At 38.8% G+C, this 23,449-nt stretch overlaps 1 protein-coding gene across 4 annotated transcripts in view; it reads left to right on the plus strand.

Annotated features, from left to right (window-relative positions):
• Positions 1-23,118, plus strand: part of REXO5 (RNA exonuclease 5) — a 44,418-nt gene extending 21,300 nt beyond the window's left edge. For all 4 annotated transcript variants that reach the window (XM_055340027.1, XM_055340025.1, XM_055340028.1 and 1 more), the window contains 9 exons: positions 602-705; positions 1,441-1,561; positions 13,687-13,791; positions 14,286-14,423; positions 16,993-17,085; positions 17,909-18,125; positions 18,288-18,475; positions 19,421-19,539; positions 22,895-23,118. In XM_055340027.1, coding sequence (XP_055196002.1) covers positions 602-705; positions 1,441-1,561; positions 13,687-13,791; positions 14,286-14,423; positions 16,993-17,085; positions 17,909-18,125; positions 18,288-18,475; positions 19,421-19,539; positions 22,895-22,976 — 1,167 coding nt within the window. In that variant the 3' untranslated portion in view covers positions 22,977-23,118. The remainder of the gene's footprint in view (positions 1-601; positions 706-1,440; positions 1,562-13,686; positions 13,792-14,285; positions 14,424-16,992; positions 17,086-17,908; positions 18,126-18,287; positions 18,476-19,420; positions 19,540-22,894) is intronic.
• The last annotated feature ends 331 nt before the right edge of the window (positions 23,119-23,449 follow it).

The following is a 23,449-nucleotide window of genomic DNA, read 5'->3' on the forward strand; positions in this document are numbered from 1 at the left end:
TTTTTTTTGTTTTTTGATGTTGCTATAAAAGCCATTACTTTATAATTTCCAAAAGTTGATGTTCACAGAGAAGTAAATTTTAAGTGATTAAGTGGGAGATCAGTGATGAGCCAAAATTGCCATCCCCTTATACTTAGCCCTACTTTGCCCTTTCCCATATTCATGTAACAAGGTCAACAGTTGGTAACATATGCCATTCTTAGCTAAATGGCCAGAAACCATCTGGTAGCTGTTGAAGCCTGCCTGGGACTGTGGCACTGGCAGAGCCACTATCTGTGGAAGTAGAGAACACCACTCAAGTGGGTTTTTCTTGGATTTTTTTGCTGTTTGTTTTATTATTTTTTTTAAATTTTATTTTAAAAGATTTTATTTATTTTTTCATGAGAGACACAGAGAGAGAGGCAGAGACATAGGCAGAGGGAGATGCAGGCTCCTCATAGGAAGCCTGATAAGGGACTTGATCCTGGGACTCCAGGATTATGCCTTGAGCTGAAGGCAGACGCTCAACCGCTGAGCCACCCAGGCATCCCTGTTTTGTTTGTTTTAAACCTCAGATGCTTTGCAGGAAATGAGATGATTTTTACCACTTGATTTTCTTAAGATTGCAGAACTAAATCTGGAGGCACTAGCTAGTCACCAAGTATTGCTAGCAACAGGCCAAGAGCTAAGAAATACAGCAGAAGTAGTTCAGCAGCCAAACACAAGGTAATATTTTTATTTCTAAATAAGAACAAAAACAAATAAGAGTATTTAGTTTCTTATTTACAAAACCTGGGAATTCTTTTTTTCCTTTTTTGAGTCTATTGAGAAATGTTTACCAATAGTATGAGTAACATTCTATCACAAAAACCATGGAGAGAAAAATAGCACCTTCCACTCTAAATCGTATGTATTTATTTTTCTTATTTTCTAAATCTAGTAACTGGTCTAAACTCTTTTACCAAAAAGGAGGACATTGAAATACAGTGAACCTAAGTAGCATTAGGGGAGATGATAAACTAGTAGATGTTTTGATTAGACAAGTCACCTTTGATGCATTGCCCAGATTAGGGAAAAACAAAAAACAGTCTTGGAAGGAATTCATCTACACACCATAATAAATGTGTCAGATCCTTAGAATATAAATTTGTTAGAGAGCTTTGAGTATTTTTCATGTTTATCCTTACTTCCCCTAAATATAAAACAGTACTATCCAATATGACTTCTCCAGTGATGGAATTGTTTTAGATCTGTGTTTTCCAGTAAGGTCCACACAGCACAGGAGGATGTGTGACTAATGTGTATTGAGAAACTGAACCATAATTTAATATTAATTTTAATTTAAATGGACACATGTTGTTAGTGGCTACCTTATTTAGACAGTGCAAGTATAGAGAAGTAACTCTTAGGTTAGGAAAAACTATTGTTCTTACCTTGATCTCTTCTACTTTTTTTTTGCAGTGTTTTAGAATGCTTGGACTTAATGGGTCAGAAGCTCCTTTTCTTGACCCGGGAACCAGAAACTAGTGAACTTTCTTCTGCTAGAAACTGTGAAACTGTTAAGTGCCTTTCAAATAAAGAGGTGAGTAACTTGTCTGTTTGAACGTTGTGCTCAAAACGGGAATGTATCCCTTGCAATTCACACTAAGTGTCAAGCTTTTTTTACATCAATAATCCTGGCTACCATTATCAATTCTGGTTTTTGTCTCTCATCTTATATGGAGCACTTTTAGTCCCAGTTATTTCACAGGAGCAGAACTGTCAGCTGCCAGTGTCTGCTTGCAGAGCCTACCTTTGGCATTGCACACCACTTTGGATTTCTGTTCATTATCTGGCATAGTGAGATATTTATCTTGGTTTATAATATGATTGTATTTTTTTAGTTTTCTTAAATTTTACATATTATTCCTGTATGCATAAAGTTGAAGGGATGTATTGCAGCATGCATTTATTAGGTCATCTTGTTCAGAAGATCTCTCTATATATTTTTTTTTATCTGGAAAGGATTTCAGACTTATAGAAGACTTGCATGAATGGTGACATAAACCTTCTATCCAGATTGTTCATCTGTTAATGCTCTGCCACATTTGTTTGTGTATATTCTGGCATGTTTATGCTCTCTTGCTATTTCTTTCTATATTCCTGTTTCTATATGACCTTTTATTTTCAAAACCATTTGATGATCAGCTTCTTATATCATGGCTCTTTTCCCCTGATACCTCAATATATATCTCCTGAGAATAGAAATATTCTCTTACATAACCATAATAAACTTCAGTAAAGTTAATATTGATACAGTATCTTTTTCAAATTTCATCTGTATTCCAGTTTTCTTAGTTGATCCAATAATGTCCTATAGCATTTCTTTTTCCTTCAGAACAGTATCTAAACTAGGATCAAATACTGCATTTGGTTGTCCTATCTTTTTAGTTTCCTTTAATCTGGATACATCCCTCGACCTTTCTTTGTGTTTCATGACAATGGTAGTTCTTAAGTAATACATGTTACATGTTACCCTGAACAGAATGTTCCTCATGGATTCATTTCCCCATGATTAGACACAGGTTATGCATTGTTTACCAAACTAGTTATAAGTCATGTTTCCTTTTCAGGGTATCACACTCAGAGGCACATGTCCATGTGTCCTTTATTTTGTGCTGTTTATTTTGATAACCTTCATAAGATGTTGTCTGCCTTCTCCACTGTAGCTTTACTACTTTTGTCCCTTCTAATAAGTAATATGAAGAGATAATTTAAGAAAAGCAGATATCCAGCTTTTTATCAGAACTTCCCCTCATATTTAGCAAAAACTGTTGATTCCTACCTGACGGTTGCACAATGATGATTTCTAGCTCTAGCACTTCCTTCATATTTATTAGTTGTTAGTCAGCAATCTGTAAGCAAAAGTCCTTCCTTTAGCTTTGTATTCATTCATTCATTCATTCATTCAGTGTGGACTCATAGATTTCTGTTTATTTCAGTGGTTTATAATTTATGACTGTACTAAATTGTTTTAGTTTTCAAACTTCCCAAATTTGGCTAGTGGTAGCCCCTTCAGGTTGTCACCTTTGTCCTTGTGACATGCACCCATAATTTTTTGGAATATTTTTTTTCTTTTCGGCACAAGATAATTCAGTTACATCTTGATATTGGAAACCAAGATCTGGGCACTGGGTATGCATATTGCTACTAGGGTGTCTTTGCTTCTAGACCAGTAAAGCAGACAGAGGAAATATATGCATGTTGATATATACATACATGCACACGCAGTACAGAGATATACATATTTTAGAAATCATGTGTTTATATGAATACCTTTGATTTCAGCCTTTTCATACAAGATTCTTCCTTGCTTTTCTTCATTCTTTATTTGTAACGCTCTATATCTAGTGTGGGAACGAACATTGGCTCCCAACAACATCAACAATTAACTCATTCGCTCAAACCTGAACTATATCCAAAATCGTTTTAGATTTGATGCACCCAAATCACTATAGAATGAGTTAAGTATTGGTTTGCAGTTCACTCTCCTCCCTATCCCCACCCTGTCTATAACTGAGTATTGGGTATGTGAATGTTTCATTTATAATTTGTATTGGTTTTTTTCTCCCCTTCAGATTAGCCATGTTTTGTATTGAATATATAGTTGGGTTCATTTGTTTCATTGTGCTTTCGGTTTTAGGGTTTTCTTCCCCCCTGGAATCTTTGTTGATTTATTTTTGGGACCTGTAGAACCTTAATGTGTTTCTGAATTACCAAAACCCTGTAAACTCTGTACTCAGATAAATGCGGTTCTCTCGCCTATTATCCCTTTTACTCAATCCTTTTCACTACCTGATTTATTCTTTGTTCTTCTTGGTTAAAAAAAAAAAAAAAAAAGGCAGATATAGGGCACCTGGGAGGCTCACTGGTTGAGCATCTGCCTGTGGTTTGAGTCCTGATTGGTCCTGGGATTGACTCCCACATCAGGCTTCTCCTGGAGAGCCTGCTTCTTCCTCTATGTCTCTGCCTCTCTCTGTGTGTTTCTCATGAATAAATAAATAAAATCTTAAAAAAAAAAAAAAGCAGATGCATATATGCTTTCTTATTTCTTTCTTTATTACACAGAAATTAACATATTAGATAAGCTCTTTTGCAGTGGCTTTTTTCCCATAATAATGTATCTGGGAAATAATATCAGTTTACTAAGGATTGTCTTAATTTTTTTATTATTAGCTGCATAGTACTCCAGTGTGCTTATATAGTATAGTTGTATTCCTTCTTTTCCTTTTTTTTTTAAATTTTTTTTATTGGAGTTCAATTTGCCAACATACAGCATAACACCCAGTGCTCATCCTGCCAAGTGTCCCCCCTCATTGCCCATCACCAAGTCACTCCAACCCCCTGCCCACTTCCCCTTATACTACCCCTTGTTCATTTCCCAGAGTTAGGTGTCTCTCATGTTTTATCACCCTCACTGATACTTTAACTCATTTTCTCTCCTTTCCCTTTATTCCCTTTCACTAATTTTTATATTCCCCAAATGAATGAGATCATATAATGTTTGTCCTTTTCTAATTGACTTATTTCACTCAGTATAATACCCTCCAGTTCCATCCACGTCGAAGGAAATAGTGGGTATTTGTCGTTTCTAATGGCTGAGTAATATTCCATTGTATACATAGACCACATCTTCTTTATCCATTCATCTTTCGATGGACACCGAGGCTCCTTCCACAGTTTGACTATTGTGGACATTGTTGCTGTAAACATTGGGGTGCAGGTGTCCCGGCGTTTCACTGCATCTGTATCTTTGGGATGAATCCCCAGCAGTGCAATTGCTGGGTCGTAGGGCAGATCTATTTTTAACTCTTTAAGGAACCTCCACACAGTTTTCTAGAGTGGCTGTACCAGTTCACATTCCCACCAACAGTGCAACAGGGTTCCCCCTTCTCCACATCCTCTGCAACATTTGTGGTTTCCTGCCTTGTTAATTTTCCCCATACTCACTGGTGTGAGGTGGTATCTGATTGTGGTTTTGATTTGTATTTCCCTGATGGCAAGTGATGCGGAGCATTTTCTCATGTGCTTGTTGGCCATGTCTGTGTCTTCCTCTGTGAAATTTCTGTTCAAGTCTTTTGTCCATTTCATGATTGGATTGTTTGTTCCTTTGCTGTTGAGTTTAATAAGTTCTTTATAGATCTTGCATACTAGCCCTTTATCTGATAGGTCATTTGAAAATATCTTCTCCCATTCTGTAGGTTGTCTCTTAGTTTTGTTGACTGTTTCTTTTGCTGTGCAGAAGCCTTTTATCTTGATGAAGTCCCAGTAATTCATTTTTGCTTTTGTTTCTCTTGCCTTCATGGATGTATCTTGCAAGAAGTTGCTGTGGCCGAGTTCAAAAAGGGTGTTGCCTGTGTTCTCCAGGATTTTGATGGAATCTTGTCTCATATTTAGATCTTTCATCCATTTTGAGTTTATCTTTGTGTATGGTGAAAGAGAGTGGTCTAGTTTCATTCTTCTGCATGTGGATGTCCAAGTTTCCCAGCACCATTTATTGAAGAGACTGTCTTTTTTCCAGTGGATGCTTTGGCTAATGCATCCAGAACACTGTTAGCTGAGGTCATTCTTTTTTACTACAGGTTTAGAGCTATAAATTACTCTCTAAATACTACTTTAGCTGCATCTTAGAAATATTGATGTTTCAATAAATACTGAAAAGTGTTTTCATTCAGTTCAGGATTCTTTTTAATTTTCCTTTTGATTTCTTTTTTGGCTCCTAGTTTTTAAGAAGTATGCTATTTGTTTTCCAAAAAGTTAGGGATTTTCCTGAAATCTATTCCTATTTCTTAAGTTCTCTATCATCCAAAGAATGTACTTTGAATTACCTGAATCCTTTTAAATTTATTGAGAGGTGGAATTTCCCATTATAATTGTAGATTTGTCTATTTCTTTGTGGAGTTTCATTAATTTTTGCTTTTTCTTTTTTAAAAGATTTTATTTATTTATTCATGAGAGACATACAGAGAGAGGCAGAGACACAGGCAGAGGGAGAAGCAGGCTCCATGCAGGGAGCCCGACGTGAGACTCGATCCCGGGACTCCAGGATCAGGCCCTGGGCTGAAGGTGGCGCTAAACTGCTGAGCCACCTGGGCCGCATGATTTTTGCTTTATGTTTAATGCAGCTTTCCTATTAGATACATAAACATTATGCATTATGTCTTCCCAATGAATTGGCCCCTTTGTCATTAAAAATAGGGCCTTCTTTATCCCTGGAAGCTTTCTTTTTTTTAAAAAGATTTTATTTATTCATGAGAGACAGACATAAACAGAGGGAGAAGCAGGCTTCCTGCAAGGAGCCCGATGCATAACTCGATCCCTAGACCCAGGGGTACCCCCTGAGCCAAAGGCAGATACTGAACTGCTAAACCACCCAGGTATCCCCACCTGAAACATTTTCTGTTCTTTTACTTTGTCTGATACTGATATAGCCCCTCCTGCTTCCTTTTGTTTATTGTTGACAATGGTATATATTTTTAATTTACATTTAGTCTATTTATATCTTTATATTTAAAGTGGGTTTCTTGTGACCAGTTAGGCTTTGCTTTTTTATTCATTCCAACAATCATTGCCTTTTAAGAATAGTATTTAGGCTATTTACATTTAATGATTTTTGACACTATTAGGTTTAAGTCTCTTATCTTGCTATTATTTCTATTTGTACCATCTTTTTTTATTTTTTTCCTATCTTTTTTTTTTCTTTTGAGTTACTGGGGTATTTTTTATGATCTTATTTTATCTCTTTTGGCAGTGCCTTAACTGTGATTCTTTGTTGTGCTATTTTAGTAGTCGCTTTAGGATTTATAGCGTATCTAATTTAACATAGTTTACCTTAGGTGATACTATACCATTTCACATATAAGAACCTTTAACTATATGTTTGCATTTTTCCCCTCCCATCCTTGGTGGTTGTGCTGTCATCATTCATTTTACTTCTGCATATTATTATTTTGCTCTAGTTTTTTTTTTTTTTTAAGATTTATCTATTTTAGTGAGGGAGAGGGCACAGGGAGAGTCTTAAGTTCCACACTAACTTCAGAGTTCGATGCAGGGCTTGATTTCACAACCCTGAGATCATGATTTGAGCTGAAAGCAACAGTCAGATGCTCAGCTGACAGTGCCATCTAAGCACTCCTAAACAGTTATTTTCAATTTTTATTTTTTATATATTTTTTAAGATTTTATTTATTCAGGAGAAACACAGAGAGGCAAAGACACAGGCAGAGGGAGAAGCAGGCTCCCCACGGGGAGCCCAATGTAGGACTCCATCTCAGGACCCCGGGATCACGCCCTAAGCCGAAGGCAGGCGCTCAACCACTGAGCCACCCAGGTGTCCCTAAATTGTTATTTTTAAAAGAGATTTTAATTTTTTTGAGAAACTACTGTGGTGTTCACCATAGTGGTTGCAGCATTTTACACTGCTACCAATAATGCATAGCTTATGAATTCCAACTTTTCCCCATCTCTGCCGACACTTAATTTTCTCTCTCTCTTTTGATAGTAGCCATCCTAATGTGTATGAGGGGATATCTCATTGTCATCTGGTAATTAGCAATGTTGAACCTCTTTTTTTTTTTTTTCCCCTCCTTGTGTTTGTTAGCCGTTGTATATAATCTTTTAAGAAGTGTCTTTTCAAGTCCCCTTTTTGAATTGGGTTTTTTGTTAAAGTTTTAGGAGTTCTTTATATAACTACAAATAAGTGCGCGCACACACACACATATTCTTTATATATCCTGGATTTTAATTCCCTATCAAATATATGATATGTAAACATTTTCTCATTCCACAGGTTGCCTTTTCACCATATTGATTGTGTGTTTTGATGAACTGATATACTCCCCCTTGTCTGTTTTGCTTTTGTTGCCTCTGTTTTTAATGTCATACCCAAGAAATCATAGCCAAATCCATTATGAAGCTTTTCCTCTATGTTTTCTTCTAGGAGTTTTCTAGTTCTAGATCTTACTTTCAGGTGTTTAATCCATTTTAAGCTAATTTATATATATATGTAAGAAAAGGTTCCAACTTTCCCTCTTTTCCAGTACCTCTTTGTTGAAGAGACTATCCTTTTTCATTGAATGGTCTTGATACTTTTGTCAAAGATCATTTGACTATATACACAAAGTTTTATGTTTGAAATGTGTTCTGTTCCGTGGTCTGTATGTCTGTCTTTATGCCAGTGCCATACTGTTTTGATTAGTGTAACTTTGTAATACATTTTGAAATCAGGAAACTTGTGTCCTGCAACTTTGTTCTTTTAAAATTGAGATTCCGTAAGAATTTTAGGGTGATTTTTTCTATTTCTACAAAAAAAAAAATGATACTAGAAAAAAATGACATTAGAATTTTAATAGGGATTGCATAGATCTGGAGGTTGCTTTCAGTACTGTTGACATCTTAATGGTATTGTGTTCTTATCTGTAAACATGGGAATATTTCTATTTACTTATTCTCTAGTTTCTTTCAGCAATGTTTTGTAGTTTTTTAGCATACAAGTGTTTCATTTCCTTGGTTAAGTTAATTCCTAAGAATTTTATTCTTTTGTGATGCTTTTGTAAATGAGATTTTCCCCCACTTACTTTACTTTTCTGATCATTGTTAGTATATAGAAACACAGCTGATTTTGTATCCTTCAGCTTTGATGAATTCATTTATTAGTTCTAACAATGTTTCTGCGGATTCTTTTGAGTCTTCTACGTGTCATATGTGAACAGAGATAATTTTACCTTTTTCTTTCCAATTTGGATGCTTTTATTTCTTTTTATTGTCTAATTGCTCTGGCTAGGAATCCCAGTACTATGTTGAATAGAGGTGGCAAGAGCAGGCATCGTTGTTTCTTGTCTTAGAGAAAGAAAAGGCTTTCAACCCTTCACCTTTGAAAAATTAGCTGTGGGCTTTTCATATATGGCCTTTATTCTGTTAGGTGGTTCCTTCTGTTCCTGGTTTGTTGAGTGTTTTTATCATGAAAGAGTGTTGAATCATGTCAGATGCTTTTTCTGCATCAATTCAGATGATTCTGTGTTTTGTTTAAAGATTTTATTTATTCATGACAGACAAACAGAGACAGAGGAAGAGCCACAACAGAGGGAGAAGCAGGCTCCATGCAGGGAGCCTGACGTGGGATTCGATCCTGGGTTTCCAGGATCATGCCCTGGGCTGAAGGCTGAACCGCTGAGCCACCCGGGCTTCCCTGTGTTTTTGTTTTTAAGATTTGTTAGAGCAAGCACAAGTTGGGGGAAGGGCAGAGAAGCAGGCTCCTTACTGAGCAGGGAGCCCATGTGGGGCTTGATCCCAGGACCCCGGGATGATGACTCGAGCTGAAGACAGATGCTTAAACTGACCAAGCCACCCAGGTGCCCTGATTTTGTGGGTTTTGTCCTTTCCATTAAGGTGGTATATTACATGGGATGATTTTCTTTTTTCTTTTTCTCTTTTTTTCTTTTTTAAAAGAATTTATTTATTTGAGAGAGCACAAGCAAGGAGGTGGCAGAGGCAGAGGGAGAGGGAGAGGGAGAAGCAGGTAACCCGCTGAGCTGGGAGCCTGATGTGGGGCTCAACTCCAGGACCCTGGGATCTCAACCTGAGCCAAAGGCAGATGTTTAAACCAACTGAACCACCCAGGTGCCCCATGGGATGATGTTTCATATGTTGAACCGTTCTTGCATTCCAGGAATAAATCCCATTAGGTCCTGATGTATAATCCTTTTAAAATGCTGTTGAATTCAGTTTGTTGGTATTTTTTAAAAGTGATTACTAAATTAGAAGGGCTTACTATTTATCTTTTGTTTTCTGTATATCATGTAGCTTTTGTCCCTCTTTTTTCTCTACTATCCTTTGTGTTTCATTGATTTTTTTTTGTAATGACATAATTTTATACTTCTCATTTCTTTTTGTGTATTCTTTTTTTTTTTTTTTTTAAGATTTTATTTATTTATTCATGACAGACAAACAGAGAGAGAGGCAGAGACACAGGCAGAAGGAGAAGCAGGCTCCATGCAGGGAGCCCGACGTGGGACTCGATCCTGGGTCTCCAGGATCACAGCCTGGGCTGCAGGCGGCACTAAACCTCTGGGCCATCGGGGCTGTCCTGTGTATTACATTCTATAAATAATTTCTTTATAGTTATCATTGCAATTACATAAAGTTATAACATTCTGTTTTAAGCTGATAACAACTTAATTTCAATTGCATACAGAAACTACTTTTATAAGCTCCAACACACACACTTTGTTACTGATGTCATAAATTGCACCTTTATATAAAAGGTACAGCAGAGATGCCTGGGTGGCTCAGCGGCTGAGCATCTCCCTTTGGCTCAGGGCATGATCCTGGAGTCCTGGGATCGAGTCCCACATTGGGCTCCTGTGTGGAGCCTACTTCTCCCTCTGCCTATGTCTCTGCCTCTCTCTGTGTGTGTGTCTCTAATGAATAAATAAAATCTTTAAAAAAAAAAAAAGAGGTGTACAGCACAGGAAATAGAGCCAGTGATACTGTAATAGCATTGTATGGTGACAGATGGGTAGCTATGCTTGTAGTGGTGAGCATGGTGTAATGTATAGAGATGTTGAATCATTGTGTTGTATATCTGAAATTAACATTGTGTGTGACAGCTATACTCAAAATGTTAAAAAAATTTAAGTTACTAGTAAATTAGATTTTGATAGTGAATAAATATTTAATACTCAATCACATCTATATAGATGTATATTCATTAACATGGGAAATATTTGGTTTTGTCATTTAAATTTTGAAGAATTAAAAGTGAATTTACACACCAAAATTTCCTTAATAGAGGTTACAACATTGGTTCATGTGTTTGCCTTGACTGAAAACTTTGTTTTCATGTGGCTTCATGTTGCTATCTACTGTTCTTTCCTCTTGAAGAACTCCTGTTAGCATTTCCTGCAGATAAGGTCTAATTGTAATGAATTTTGTCAGCTTTTTTTTTTTTTTAATCTGGGAAAATCTTAATTTCTCCTTCATTTTTGAAGCAGAGTTCTGCAAGTTACAGTATTCTTGATGTTATTTTGTTCTGTTTTGTTTTTCTCTTTAACACTTTGAATATATCACACCACTCTTCTGGCCTGCAAAGATTTCTGCTGAGAAGTCCGCTGATAATTTTAAGGAAATTCCCTTGTATGTAATGAGTTGCTTTTCTCTTGATGCTCTCAAGATTCTATTCTTGATTTTGACTTTTGACAGTTTGGTTGTAATGTGTCTTCTTTATGTGAGCTTCTTTAGATTTACTGTATTTATCCTGGTTCAAGTTCTTTGAGCTTCTTGAATTTCCATGTTCATTTCTTTCCTCAGATTTGAGAAGTTTTTAGTCATTGTTACTTCAAATAAGCTCTCTTCCTCTTTCTCTCTTCTTCTAGGATCCCATTATATGTATATTGGTCTTGACATTGTCCCATCTTAGGATCTATTTACGTTTCCTCATTCTTTTTTCATTCTACTCTGATTGATGATTTTAAATGATCTGTCTTCATGTTTGCTCTTTCTTCTTCCAGATCAGATATGATGTTGAACCCCATTTTGTTCATGTGTCATTTTCCTGATTCCATTAATTGTCTTTGTTCTCTTTTAGTTCATTCTGTGTTACTTTAGTTTTGGTTTCTGGAATTTTATTTTATTACTTTGGGCCATTTTTCCCTATTTCTTTGTATGCCTTGTGATCTTTTTTATTAAGACCTAGTCATTTGGGGGAAAAAAACCAACTACCTGTCCCACTGTTAAGGCCTGGCATCATGGTACAGAAGACTTTTACTGATTAGCTAGAGAGGTTCCAGGACCTCTCTCACCAATTTGAGGATGTTTCTTCTCTGAGCCTGTGTGTTTAGATTCCTTAAGGAGCTTGTCTGTTTCTTCTCAGTGCTCATAATCTCTTGCTTCCTTTGGCATTTGGCTGTGGAACTGCAGCTCTAATGTGCTATGATAATCGCATTTGTTTTCAGTGGCTTCCAAACAAGGCTGCCAGTTCCATTAGTGCTCTAGTCAGGTGAGATAGAAACTAGTCTCTCAGGCAGCCTCAGACTAGCCATAATATTGGATGCAGAGTCCACTTTTTTGTTTCCATCCAGAGGGAGGACCTCTAGTTATAGGAAGGATAGAGGAGGAACATAGGTGGGCACACAAAATTCTGCATATTTTCCTTTCCCTTTTGCTGAAATCCCTTGGGTTTTTTGTTGGTCTTGGTGCTATTGCTTCTCAATTGGTCCTTAGAGTTCTTGCAAAGGTATTCTGGTCTCTTTGTTGTTGTTAACTTGGTGTTTGTGGAAGAATGAGGGCCTGAACCTTCCTAGTCCATGACCTTGCTGACCTCACTCCTTCTAAGTTGTTCCCAAATAATGCTGCCAGTACCATCAGTGCTTTGAGTCAAGTGAGACAAAACTAGTCCCGGAGGCAGCCTCAAGACGAGTCAAAATGTTGAGTGCAAGGTCTATTCATGTTTCTGTCCAAGGGATAATCCTCGATTTGGAAAGTTTCTTTTGGGTTGCACTGTATGAGGTTGAATGCGGGGGAGGTATGAATTGGCATGGAAAACACTACACACACAAAAAAAGAAAGGAAAACACTACAGATTTTCTTTCTCCTTTTTTTTTTAAAAGATTTTATTTATTTATTCATGAGAGACAGAGAGAGAGAGAAAGAGAGAGAGGCAAAGGGAGAAGCGGGCTCCATGCAGGAAGCCTGATGCGGGACTCAATCCTGGGACTCCAGGATCACGCCCTGAGGCAGACACTCAACTACTGAGCCACCCAGGCATCCCCTTTCTTTCCTCCTTTTGATGGAATCTCTTCTTGGTTTTTATGTTGGTCTAAATGCTATAGCTTCTCAGCTGGCCTCTAGAGTTCTCACAGAACACACAAAGGCATTCTGGTCTGTATTTTGTTAACTTGGGATCTATAGGAGAGTGAGAACCTGAAGCTCTTTCTGTTCCTTATTGCTGATGTTACACTCTCTTTTTTTAACAGTGCTTATTTTGAAGATGATACTGTGCTGGAAAGAATAAGGAGTTTATAATGCTTTTGGGAGAGTTGACATTTTCTTATTATCTTTCTGCAGGATATCCTTCATTTCCCCCCCTTAATTCCTTCTTTTCTTTCCCGACAGTGTCTCTAAGGGGGTATTAGCTCTTCTCTGTATACCTAATTCTTCCTCAGAAGCATTTTTTCTGAGGCTTCCAACCTCTTACCTAGTCAAGTGTTGTGAAATATTACAGTTGTGACCTATGCTTATTATTTTGGCATTTAGTTGTACTTTTTCTTTCTGGGGGTGATTTTGTTTGTACTTCATCTAAGTCTTCTATGCCTTTTGATTTCTTTCCAGAGTCTTTTAAGCCTCCTCTCCTTTCTGTCTTTACTCACAGGCATTAACAGTATGAGATGGTGGGAGTTGTGCTGGAATTTAACTTCTTTCTTAGAGGTAATTTAAAGGTTCTAGTAGTCTCTTTTTCTTAATGATGCTAAAGGCCTGGGTCCTACATGATTTTACCTACTCTCCTTACTGTTTTCTAGGAGACTGTATTGTGTCACCATTTTCTTCAGACCTTAAAGTCGGCCCCATTTTGCTTTTTAATATGGATAAAAAGGCAACCTTGTTTATATTATTGTAGCTCACCTCCAAGAGCCATTAGGTTCCTGTCTCATACAGGTTTGCTATTCTCTGCAGGTTCTTGAGCAGGCCAGAGTGGAAATTCCCCTGTTTCCCTTCAGCATCGTCCAGTTCTCTTTTGAACCCTTTTCACCCAGCCTCACTGAAGAGATGAACAAGAGGGTAAGTAGATGAGTTCTACTAGATGATTTATTTATAAGTTATAATCTCCCTGAGTTAAAGAATGTATTGCATACTTTAATAAGTTTGCTCTGCATTTCTCCACATTTTTTCTATGTATGTATTAATATTTTAGAAAATACATTTTTATAAAAGAGAATCAAACTATAATATTTGGCAGCTTTTTCATTTAGTAGTGTGTCTTATACATTTTTTCAGGTCAGCACATGATCTTATTTCTCTTCTTTTTTAATGGTTGTATAGTACTCCATTGTACTATATATCTATTATCTTCATCATATGTGTTTTATAAGTTTTTGCTATTCCAAATAAAGTGGTTGTGAAATATCTATATACTAATCTTTGTACATTCGGCTTTGTGTTGAGAAATTACTTGAAGCAGAATTATCCCATGTTTTAACTCATGTTTTCTTTAGATTAGACTTAATTCTCTTACCACATTCACCTCCTCACTGCATTCTGTTTTTTTCTTACAGATGAGGATGAAGTGGACAGAGATGTCAACTGTTTATGCTGGGCCATTTAGCAAAAATTGCAACCTCAGGGCTCTGAAGAGGCTTTTTAAGAGCTTTGGTCCAATCCGGTCAATGACTCTTGTTCTTGAAACCCATCAGGTAATGAGATAAGATTTTCACCTCTAGGTTAGTGTTGGGAATTCAGGTGCCTCCTGGGGCCATTCACATAACAGATATTGGTGACATGAGCTTGTCACCAACTGGAGTATGAGTCATGCTTTTTGATGGAGCAGCTTTTGATTCAGAAGGATATGTACCCAGCATTGCCAGACTCTCTGATTCTTTTGAGAATCAAGAAATCTGCCATTTTTCAAAGTGATCTAAGTACAGAATCCTGGATGTTTAAAATGTGCTTTCTCCAAATCTTTTATTAATGTCTTTAGTGTACCTAAAAATAGAAATACAAAGATTCGGGATCCCTGGGTGGCGCAGCGGTTTGGCGCCTGCCTTTGGCCCGGCGCGATCCTGGAGACCCGGGATCGAATCCCACATCGGGCTCCCAGTGCATGGAGCCTGCTTCTCCCTCTGCCTGTGTCTCTGCCTCTCTCTCTCTCTGACTATCATAAATAAATAAAAAATTAAAAAAAAAATAAAACATCCTTAATAAAAAAAAAAAGAAATACAAAGATTCCCTGGGAAGACAGACCTAAGGGATGGAAAGGATATGTCAGGGGACTAAAATCTCTTGCTGTAATTCTTGGATTTTCTTTCTCTCTCTCTCTCTTTTTTTTTTTTTTGGTAAAATATACATAAAATTTGCCTTTGTAACTTTTTAAAAAATATACAGTTCTGTTACTAATTAACAGTAGTACCCCCTTATCCATGGGTTCAGTTACCCACAGTCTAGAAGTAGTTGATCTTGTTTCTGACATATCATCAGAAGGTCAGCATAGCCTAACACTACCTCACAATGCCTTTATATGTCACTCACCTTACTTGATCTTATCAAATAGGCATTTTATTGTCTCACATCATCAAAGGAAGGGTAAGGGGAATATTTTGAGATAGAGACCACATTCACTAACTTTATTACAGTATATTGTTAAAATTACCTTATTATTAGTTATTGTTGTTTTAATCCCTTACTGTGCCTAATTTATAAATTAAACTTTATCATAGATATATATGTATACGAAGAGACATAGTATTTAGAGGGTTCAGTACTATCCGTGGTTTCAGGCATCTGCTGGGGGTCTTGAAATGTATCCAGAACTTTAGAACTTTTTTATCCCCTGAAACCCATTGAACAACTCTCTAGTCCTCCTCCCCCACGCATGGTAAGCACTATTGTGCTGTCTGTTTTTATGAATTTGACTACTCTGTTATACATCCTGTAAGTAGAATCATACAGTACTTAATCTTTTGTGTCTTTATTTCACTTAGTGAAATGTCTTCAGGTTTCTTCCATGCTGTAGCATGTCAGAATTTCGTGCTATTCCAAGGATGGATAATATTCCATTGTGTGGATGTGTACTGTATTTTGTTTATCCATTCATCTGTTGATGAACATTTGGATTGTTTCTACTTTTTGGCTATTCTGAAAAATGCTGCTGTGAATACAAATGTACATTGGAGTCTCTTTTTTTAATTCTTGTGGGTATATACCTAAAAGTACCATTGCTGGGTTAAATGGTAATTTGATGTATAATTTCAGGAACTGCCATGCTGTTTTCTGCAGTGGCTACAGCATTTTACACTCCCACCTGCAATGCCAAGGGTTCCAATTTCTGTATTCTGACATTTTTTTCTCCCATTTTTCTTCTTCCTTTCTCCTTTTCTTTTCCTTATCCATCTCCATTCCTGCCATCCTAATGGATGTGAAGTGGTAGCTCATGGTTTTGATTTGTATCTCCCTAACAATTAGTGATACTGAGCATCTTACTGTATGCTTATTGGCCACTGTATGTCTTCTTTGGAGAAATATCTATTCAGGTCCTTTGCCTGTTTTTAATTGGGCTATTTGATTTTTTTGTTGTTGTTTTAGGAGTTTTAGATATGAAATCTTCATTAGATATGTGATTTGCAAGTATTTTCTTCTATTCATAGGATTGCTTTTTGACACTGTTGAAAGTGTCCTTTGATAATACTTTTTAATTCTGATAAAGTCCATTTTGTCTTATGTTACCCCTGCTTTTGGTATTCAGGAAATCCTTGCCAAATCCAGTATCATGAAGCTTTTCTCTGGGAGCACTTTTATCTCAGTGATGATGCAGCACCTCTCATCATCAAGCAGAAAAGCAGTCAGTTTAAAGATGCAGCCTATCCAATGGAAGCATTTAACCTCCCAAACTTACAGGAAAGTTGCCTGTGTGAAATTAAGCTAACAACAAATGAGAATCTGAATGACTTGCACTGATGAATTCAGTGGTTCATAATAAATATGAAAAGCAAGTTGATTAGTAAAGATTTATTAGTGCTTTGCCCATACCACCCATGGAGAGAAGACTTAAACTTTAATTGACAAAGGTTATTTACTGCCTGAGAAATCAGTTCTTGAACTTTGGTGATTACTTAAAAGTTGATCTGCAGTTGCTGTCTGGCTTAGCACAGCAAAGAGAACATTTCATTCTGGTGGCTTTAGCCACTAGTTTAGGGCCCTTTCCCAGTCTCTTCTCTAGCAGTTTGAGCCTGGAAAGCAGGAATAAGAAAATCTTGTTTTTTTCTGCAGCCACATCTCTGTATACAATATGAAGTCCTGGAAGCTGCTCAGCTGGCCATAGAATCCTTGGATGGCGTTCTGGTAGAAGGTGCCTGCATCAAGGTAGAGTGGCCAGAGAAAGCAAAAAGCAACACCCTTCAGCCCTTACCCTGCACAGCCTGTATTTATAGTGCTCTAGTATATAATAAAGAGCCTTCAAGACTCTTGAGCACAAGACTTTGTATCATGGGAAGTCTTCAAGTCAAGCCCAGCATTCTTCTAGCAGTGACCTAAAACACAACAGCTTTAATTTTGTCAGAATCAGCCTGGGCTGCATTGGGGTCTTCCTTGTATTCTTTATCACTACTTAGACCCCAGATGGTTTATTTGGGGTGTTTTTCTGTAGCAGCCCTTTCCTTTAGCTTTCAAGGGGATCAAATGGTGTTTTGAAGTTTCTTATTGCAAATAATCAGTCTCATTGCGGTAAAAATCAGGGAATTCATTTCCATTGCAGGGTGTTTTGGTGGGGAGGAAAGGGAGGAGATAGTATGCTTACATAAAAAGGTTTATATTTAAGTATTTATTAAGTGTTTACCATAGTTCTCTGAGGCATCTGTCATTAACCCCCTTATACAGAAACTGCAGAATTACTTGCTAGTATATAATAGGCCTAAAGGTTGAAGTGGTGACCTTCTTTTCTTTTGTAAGATTTTATTTATTATTTTGAGAGAGAAGAGGAGACCAAGGAGGAGGGGAGGGGCAGAGGGGGAGAGGGAGAGAGTCCTAAGCAGACTCTGTGCTGAGCGTGGAGCCCAATGCAGGGCTTGATCTCATGACCCTGAGATCATGACCAAGGTGAAACCAAGAATTGAAGGCTTCACTAACTGCACCACTGAGGTGCCCCTAAGTGTGACTTTCTACCACTAATGCCATCTTCCTTGGTTAGGTGCAGAGACCTGTGACAGAGCTCACCCTTGACTGTAACACTCTTGTGAACGAGCTAGAACAAGATTCTGAAAACCGAGGTACTATATACCTGTCTGGAGTGAGTGAAACCTTCAAAGAACATCTCTTGCAGCAGTCCAACCTCTTCCTTGGCCTGGAAGCTGTGATCTTGCCTAAAGATCTTAAAAGCGGAAAGCAAAAAAGATACTGTTTCCTGAGTAAGTCTACATGTTCACCACATAAGCCCACCTGGGGTGATTGACTGGGTTAACAGCTGATTCTGTCCTCCTTTGGCCTTGGCTGACCTCCAGCCTCAATGGTGACCGCGGTGACCAGGCTTTGTGGCCCTTAATAACAGAAGGGGCTATTCTTGCTTTCAGAATTCAAAAATTTTGGCACTGCCAAGAGGGCCCTCAACATTCTTAAAGGCAAGGACTGGAAGCTGAAAGGCCGGCACGCCCTAACCCCCAGGCATCTCCATGCTTGGCTCAGGGGCTTACCTCCTGAATCAAGAAGGCCCCCGGGGATTCGTGTCATACCTCCCCCCTCTGAGCAGCAGGCCTTACAGGTGAGTGAGTGAGTGTATCCTGGCATTAGAGGTAGCTACCTTGGTTGGCTGGCTCTAACTATTGATTTTCCTTCTGATGTTTATAGAAGTTAGGAGAGTCCAGCTCAAGTGACACTCAAGCCTTTGATCTTTTTTCTGCCGTGGCACTAGTTTTATTTCACACTCCAGCTTCTTCTAGCCCTAGACACCTTTTTCTTTCTCCAAGATCTTATGCTTTTATCCATTCCATACCTGCTACCATCAGGCTTTTAATCCTTCAGGTGGCTCTCCAAGGGAAGTTGAGGGACTAACATAGGAGGTTAAAGGGCTGGGCAAGCCTTCAGTAATCTAGTGTTTCCCAAAGTTTAGTACATACACAAGATGATTTTTAGTGGTCCTGGATGGACTTTTCCCCCCTACTTTTAGGTTAAGATCTTGTTGTTCTAATACTTACACAACAATCACATTGAACCTGTGACTTCATAGATATTTCAGTGAGGTGAAGGAAGAAACTTGACTCACTTTAAAGAAAAATATTAGAGGGATACACAAAAAGAAGGGTGAAGGTAGAAGGTGAATGGCTGAAGTTTGGGAAACTGTCCTAGTCTAATCTCCCACTTAACAGATGAGAAATACAGGCCAGAACTGGTTGAGTGACTTGCCCAGGTCACAAAGATACTTAAGTGACAGGGGCCATTAGTAATGTGGTTCCTCTGCCAAGGGGCCCTGGAAGACCCAATCCATATGAAAGAAAGAACAACTTACTCCTAAAACTTACCTGTGGCCTGGAGATGCTGGGATGGACAGGGAACCTTGAAGGTAGGGGCTTTAGCTTCAGATGGAGGATTTTTACAGAACTTTTCCTGGGATCCCATGGTCCTACAGTCTGAGGAAGAAAGTTGCAGCCCCTCCAAAGGTGAGCAGATGATACTCTGGCTGAGTGTCAATATATGGCTTTGATCCTAGGCTCTGAAGGTGGACCACCCAAAGATAGCAGCCTGGCGCTGGGGCCGGAAGATAGGAAAGCTCTACCACAGCCTGGGCCCAGGCACCCTCTGCCTCATCCTGCTGCCAGGCACCAAGAGGTAAGAACTGAAAGGTTGTCCCTTCATGATTCTGGCCTCTGGACTTCAGCTGTTCTTAAAGAAAGGCCTTTTATTCACATTCATGCACATAAATGAGGACTTACAGGAATCTTTTTTTTTTTTTTTAAGATTTTATTTATTCACTCATGAGAGACAGAGACACAGGCAGAGGGAGGAGCAGGCTCCAGGGAGCCCGATGTGGGACTCAATCCCGGGTCTCCAGGATCACACCCTGGACTGAAGGCGGCGCTAAACCGCTGAGCCACTGGGGCTGCCCAGGAATCCTCTCTTTTTAGTTTTAAGAGATGGGTATTATATCTTCATTTTACATGTATATGTTCTTCTATAATTACTCTTAACTAGCTTACTATCAGGCAGGTAGCTCATCCCAGTTTAAAGCCAGAGATCTTAGGTCCTGCAGCTTCTGTGGGACAAGAGGCAGCTGCCTAACCCCACTTGAGTAAAAACAAAGAAGGTCTAGGGCAAGGCCCAGAGCATATAGGATCTTTCCTACATTTCAGGAGCATATTCCTGCCTTCGTCCATCTCCCTCTTTGCAAAGAGGACCTGCTTTGCTGGTTCAAAGCCTGAAGAATAATGGAACAGAACTCCGTCCAGTTCCAGCTCTATTACATACCTACTCTGACAAGTAGCCAAGCCACTTTCCCACTGTGGGTTTCAATTTCCCTTTGGAAAAATGAGAGATTTGGAGTAAATCAGTTATTTTCAAACCCTTTCAACTATAAAATGTTTTCTTTAGAAGAAAAATTGCTGTTAGATCCTAGAGCATAAAGATAGGCAGTTCTGGAATGAGTGCGTAGGTGGATGAGTGAGTATATATATTGGGGGGAGAGAAGCAAGAGGGCAGTAGCTCTTTTGAGCATGGTTTGAAAATCACTAGATTATATTTACTTCTAAAAAGTCCCTTAAAATTTTGGCATTCTAGGATTCTTTTCCAGGCCTAAGATCCTAGATTGCAGAACATGAATGCCTCAGGCCTTGAAACCCGGATCAGAAATTAATTTCCTGTCATAAAATCCTTTTAACATGCATCTCAGGGCCACTGGGGAGATAGGCTGCCTGCTGGGCAGTCTGAGAGAATTGCGTCTGTGAGGAACAGAAACTACCATTAAGTGTTTACATTTGAAACAAAAACCCATCTTAGACTGATACTTCAGACAGCCTTTTGTGGGTAGGTTAACAGCACGAGGTGACCATAAATTGACAAAAAATATTTTGGTTAAGAGCAAGTGGACTTGCCCTGACATAACTCCTCAGAGCCAGTATGTGGAAGTGGTGGTAAAATAAGTGGCAGGGTCTGTGTGTTGCAGGTAGAATATTTAGATTGCAGTTCTCCATTGTGTAGGCAAACTAAGCTAGAGTAGGCCAAAGCTTTCTCCTTCCAGATGTGGCCAGGTCATTCTACAGTGAATGAGGGCTTGAGGAAAGGAGCATTGGGGTCAGGGAGCAAAAAGGCTTAGGACGACCTCCACCTTAGTATGAACCTAAAACAACATGACAAGCCATGAAAACACCTTGGCAATAGCAAATCCTGCAGTAAGAAAATCTCATTTTTTTTTTATTTAAAGATTGATTGATTTGGCTGGGGGGCAGAGGGAGAAGGAGAGGATCTCAAGTGGACTCCCTGCTGAGGACGGGGTGGGGGCGAGAGGGGGGCAAATGGGGCTGGATCTCAAAACCCTGACAGATGAGCCACCCAGGGACCCCCCCTTCTTTCTTCTAAAAGTTACATTTTGATAGCTGTAGCATTGTTGGGCAAACCCAGCAGGAGGAGCTTGCCTTTACCCAAGCTGTAAGGTTCCTGTGTGACTAACTTCTCTGGGCCTGTCTTTGCAGCTTTCTCCATGATCCCATGGTCTTGGGAAGGGGTAGAAGTAGCTCAGGAAGGAGTAGCAAAGAGAATTGGTTTCCTCATGCTTGGAGCCTGACTCAGCTCTTAATCCTTTTATTTTTAAAAGTTAAAATTAATATTGAAAATATGACTCTAGGGGATCCCTGGGTGGCTCAGTGCTATAGCGCCTGCCTTTGGCCCAGGGTGCGATCCTGGAATCCCCGGATCGAGTCCCGCGTCGGGCTTCCGGTATAGAGCCTGCTTCTCCCTCCTCCTGTGTCTGTGTCTATCATAAATAATTAAATCTTTAAAAAATATATGACTATATTTGTACTAATTCATCAAACCCTTAATAAGTGTCAGGCATGTTTACATGGCATGTTTTCAGTTGAGGTGCTGAATCCTCATTTAACAAGTGGAGAAACAGGCTCAGATTAAGAAGTTTGTCTAAGGTCACACAGCCTAGTAAATGTAGTTAGGATTTGAACCCTGATAGTCTGACTCCAGAGCCACTTTCCACACAGAGTTCCAGTCCTTCACGTCCAAAAGACTGCTTGTTGGTGTAAGTTAAGGTATCAGGTGGTGATAGATTCTGGGTTTGTCTTTGCTCATTTCTACCTGCTTTGCCATGGAGAGCTCCTTAGCCCTTGAACCCAAACCTTTGAATATTCACTACAAGGAGGCAGGGAACTAACATGTACTGAATGACTCCCAAGTTCCAGCCATTGTACCAAGTGTTTTACAATATAACATTATTTAAAAGGACTCTTGATGGCAGATTGCCATTACCTGGTTCTGTCATTCAACTTACTGAGCAACCTATTTAAGTCTAGATTATTTTTGAAAAATGGACATAATAATTAATACTTGCATTAGTACCTACATTAGGTACATAAGCTGTTTTGAAGGATTAAATGAGGATGTATATTTTAAAAGCACATAAAAGAATGCTTGGTACATGGTGAATGATCTGTATGGTTTTTGAGGAATGCAAAAGGAAATGATCTGTATATTTTAGCTATTTTCTATAGTCTTCACAAAAGCCCTGTAAGATAGTAATTTAAGTATTTAATTGTTTTATAGTTGTAGAAACTGAGGCTCAGTTTGGGGTCATTCACCCTTGGTTGAGATATGTTTCAATCTGTAAAATGGTAGAGCGGTCTCAATTCTAGGCCTCTAAGACTGGTCAATCTTCTTTCCATTGAACCATTTTCAGTAGGCAGCTTTCCATAAACTGTCTTAACCTGCCTGTGCCCTGCTGCATACATATACTCAAAAAACTTGGGCAGCCTGGGTGGCTCAGTGGTTTAGCGCTGCCTTCAGCCCAGGGCGTGATCCTGGAGACCTTGAGGATTGAGTCCCACGTCGGGTTCCCTGTATGGAGCCTGCTCTCCCTCTGCCTGTGTCTCTCATGAATAAAAAACTTACCACCTCTTATGTAGGAGTTTGTAACCATTCTTTCAGCCCTGTGGATTAAAAACCTATCTTCATTCATTTGTTGCAGCACTCACGGATCATTCTCTGGCCTAGGATTGATGGGAATAAAAGATGAAGAGGAAAGCACCACCCCAAACGTGTGTTTGTGAGTCTGCCCATCATTTTCCATGTGCCATTTCTTATCCCTTGTGGGCAATGGCAGAGAATGTGGTCAGGCTAAAGTTCAGTCCATTTATATGGCATGTACAAATTTTCAATAAATGCCTAAAATTCAAGCATTCTTCATCTTAAGACGGGGTGAGAAGGAAACCAGTTTGTACTTTCTTTGGGTCAGTGGACTTATACACAGGAAAGTTGTAGTAGGTGCTCATTCCGTGTAACACTCCTATTGAATGGTCTATGTAGGAAAGGAAACCAGGAGGAAGGGACTGCTGTGGCATTATGTAGATTTTTGATGTTGTATCTATGAAGCAAAATTGTTAGGCAGACTTCTCTCATAAAATTGAAGGGAAAAGAGGCTGAACTGAAAATCTGGCAGGTCCACAGACACAGGAGAGTGGAAGACTGTGTTTTTCACCTACACTGGAAGCACCCTTCCAACTCCAATTTTAGGAATGCTTCC

Source organism: Nyctereutes procyonoides, unplaced genomic scaffold, assembly GCF_905146905.1.
Source record: "Nyctereutes procyonoides isolate TBG_1078 unplaced genomic scaffold, NYPRO_anot_genome, whole genome shotgun sequence".
Classification (NCBI taxonomy): Eukaryota; Metazoa; Chordata; class Mammalia; order Carnivora; family Canidae; genus Nyctereutes; species Nyctereutes procyonoides.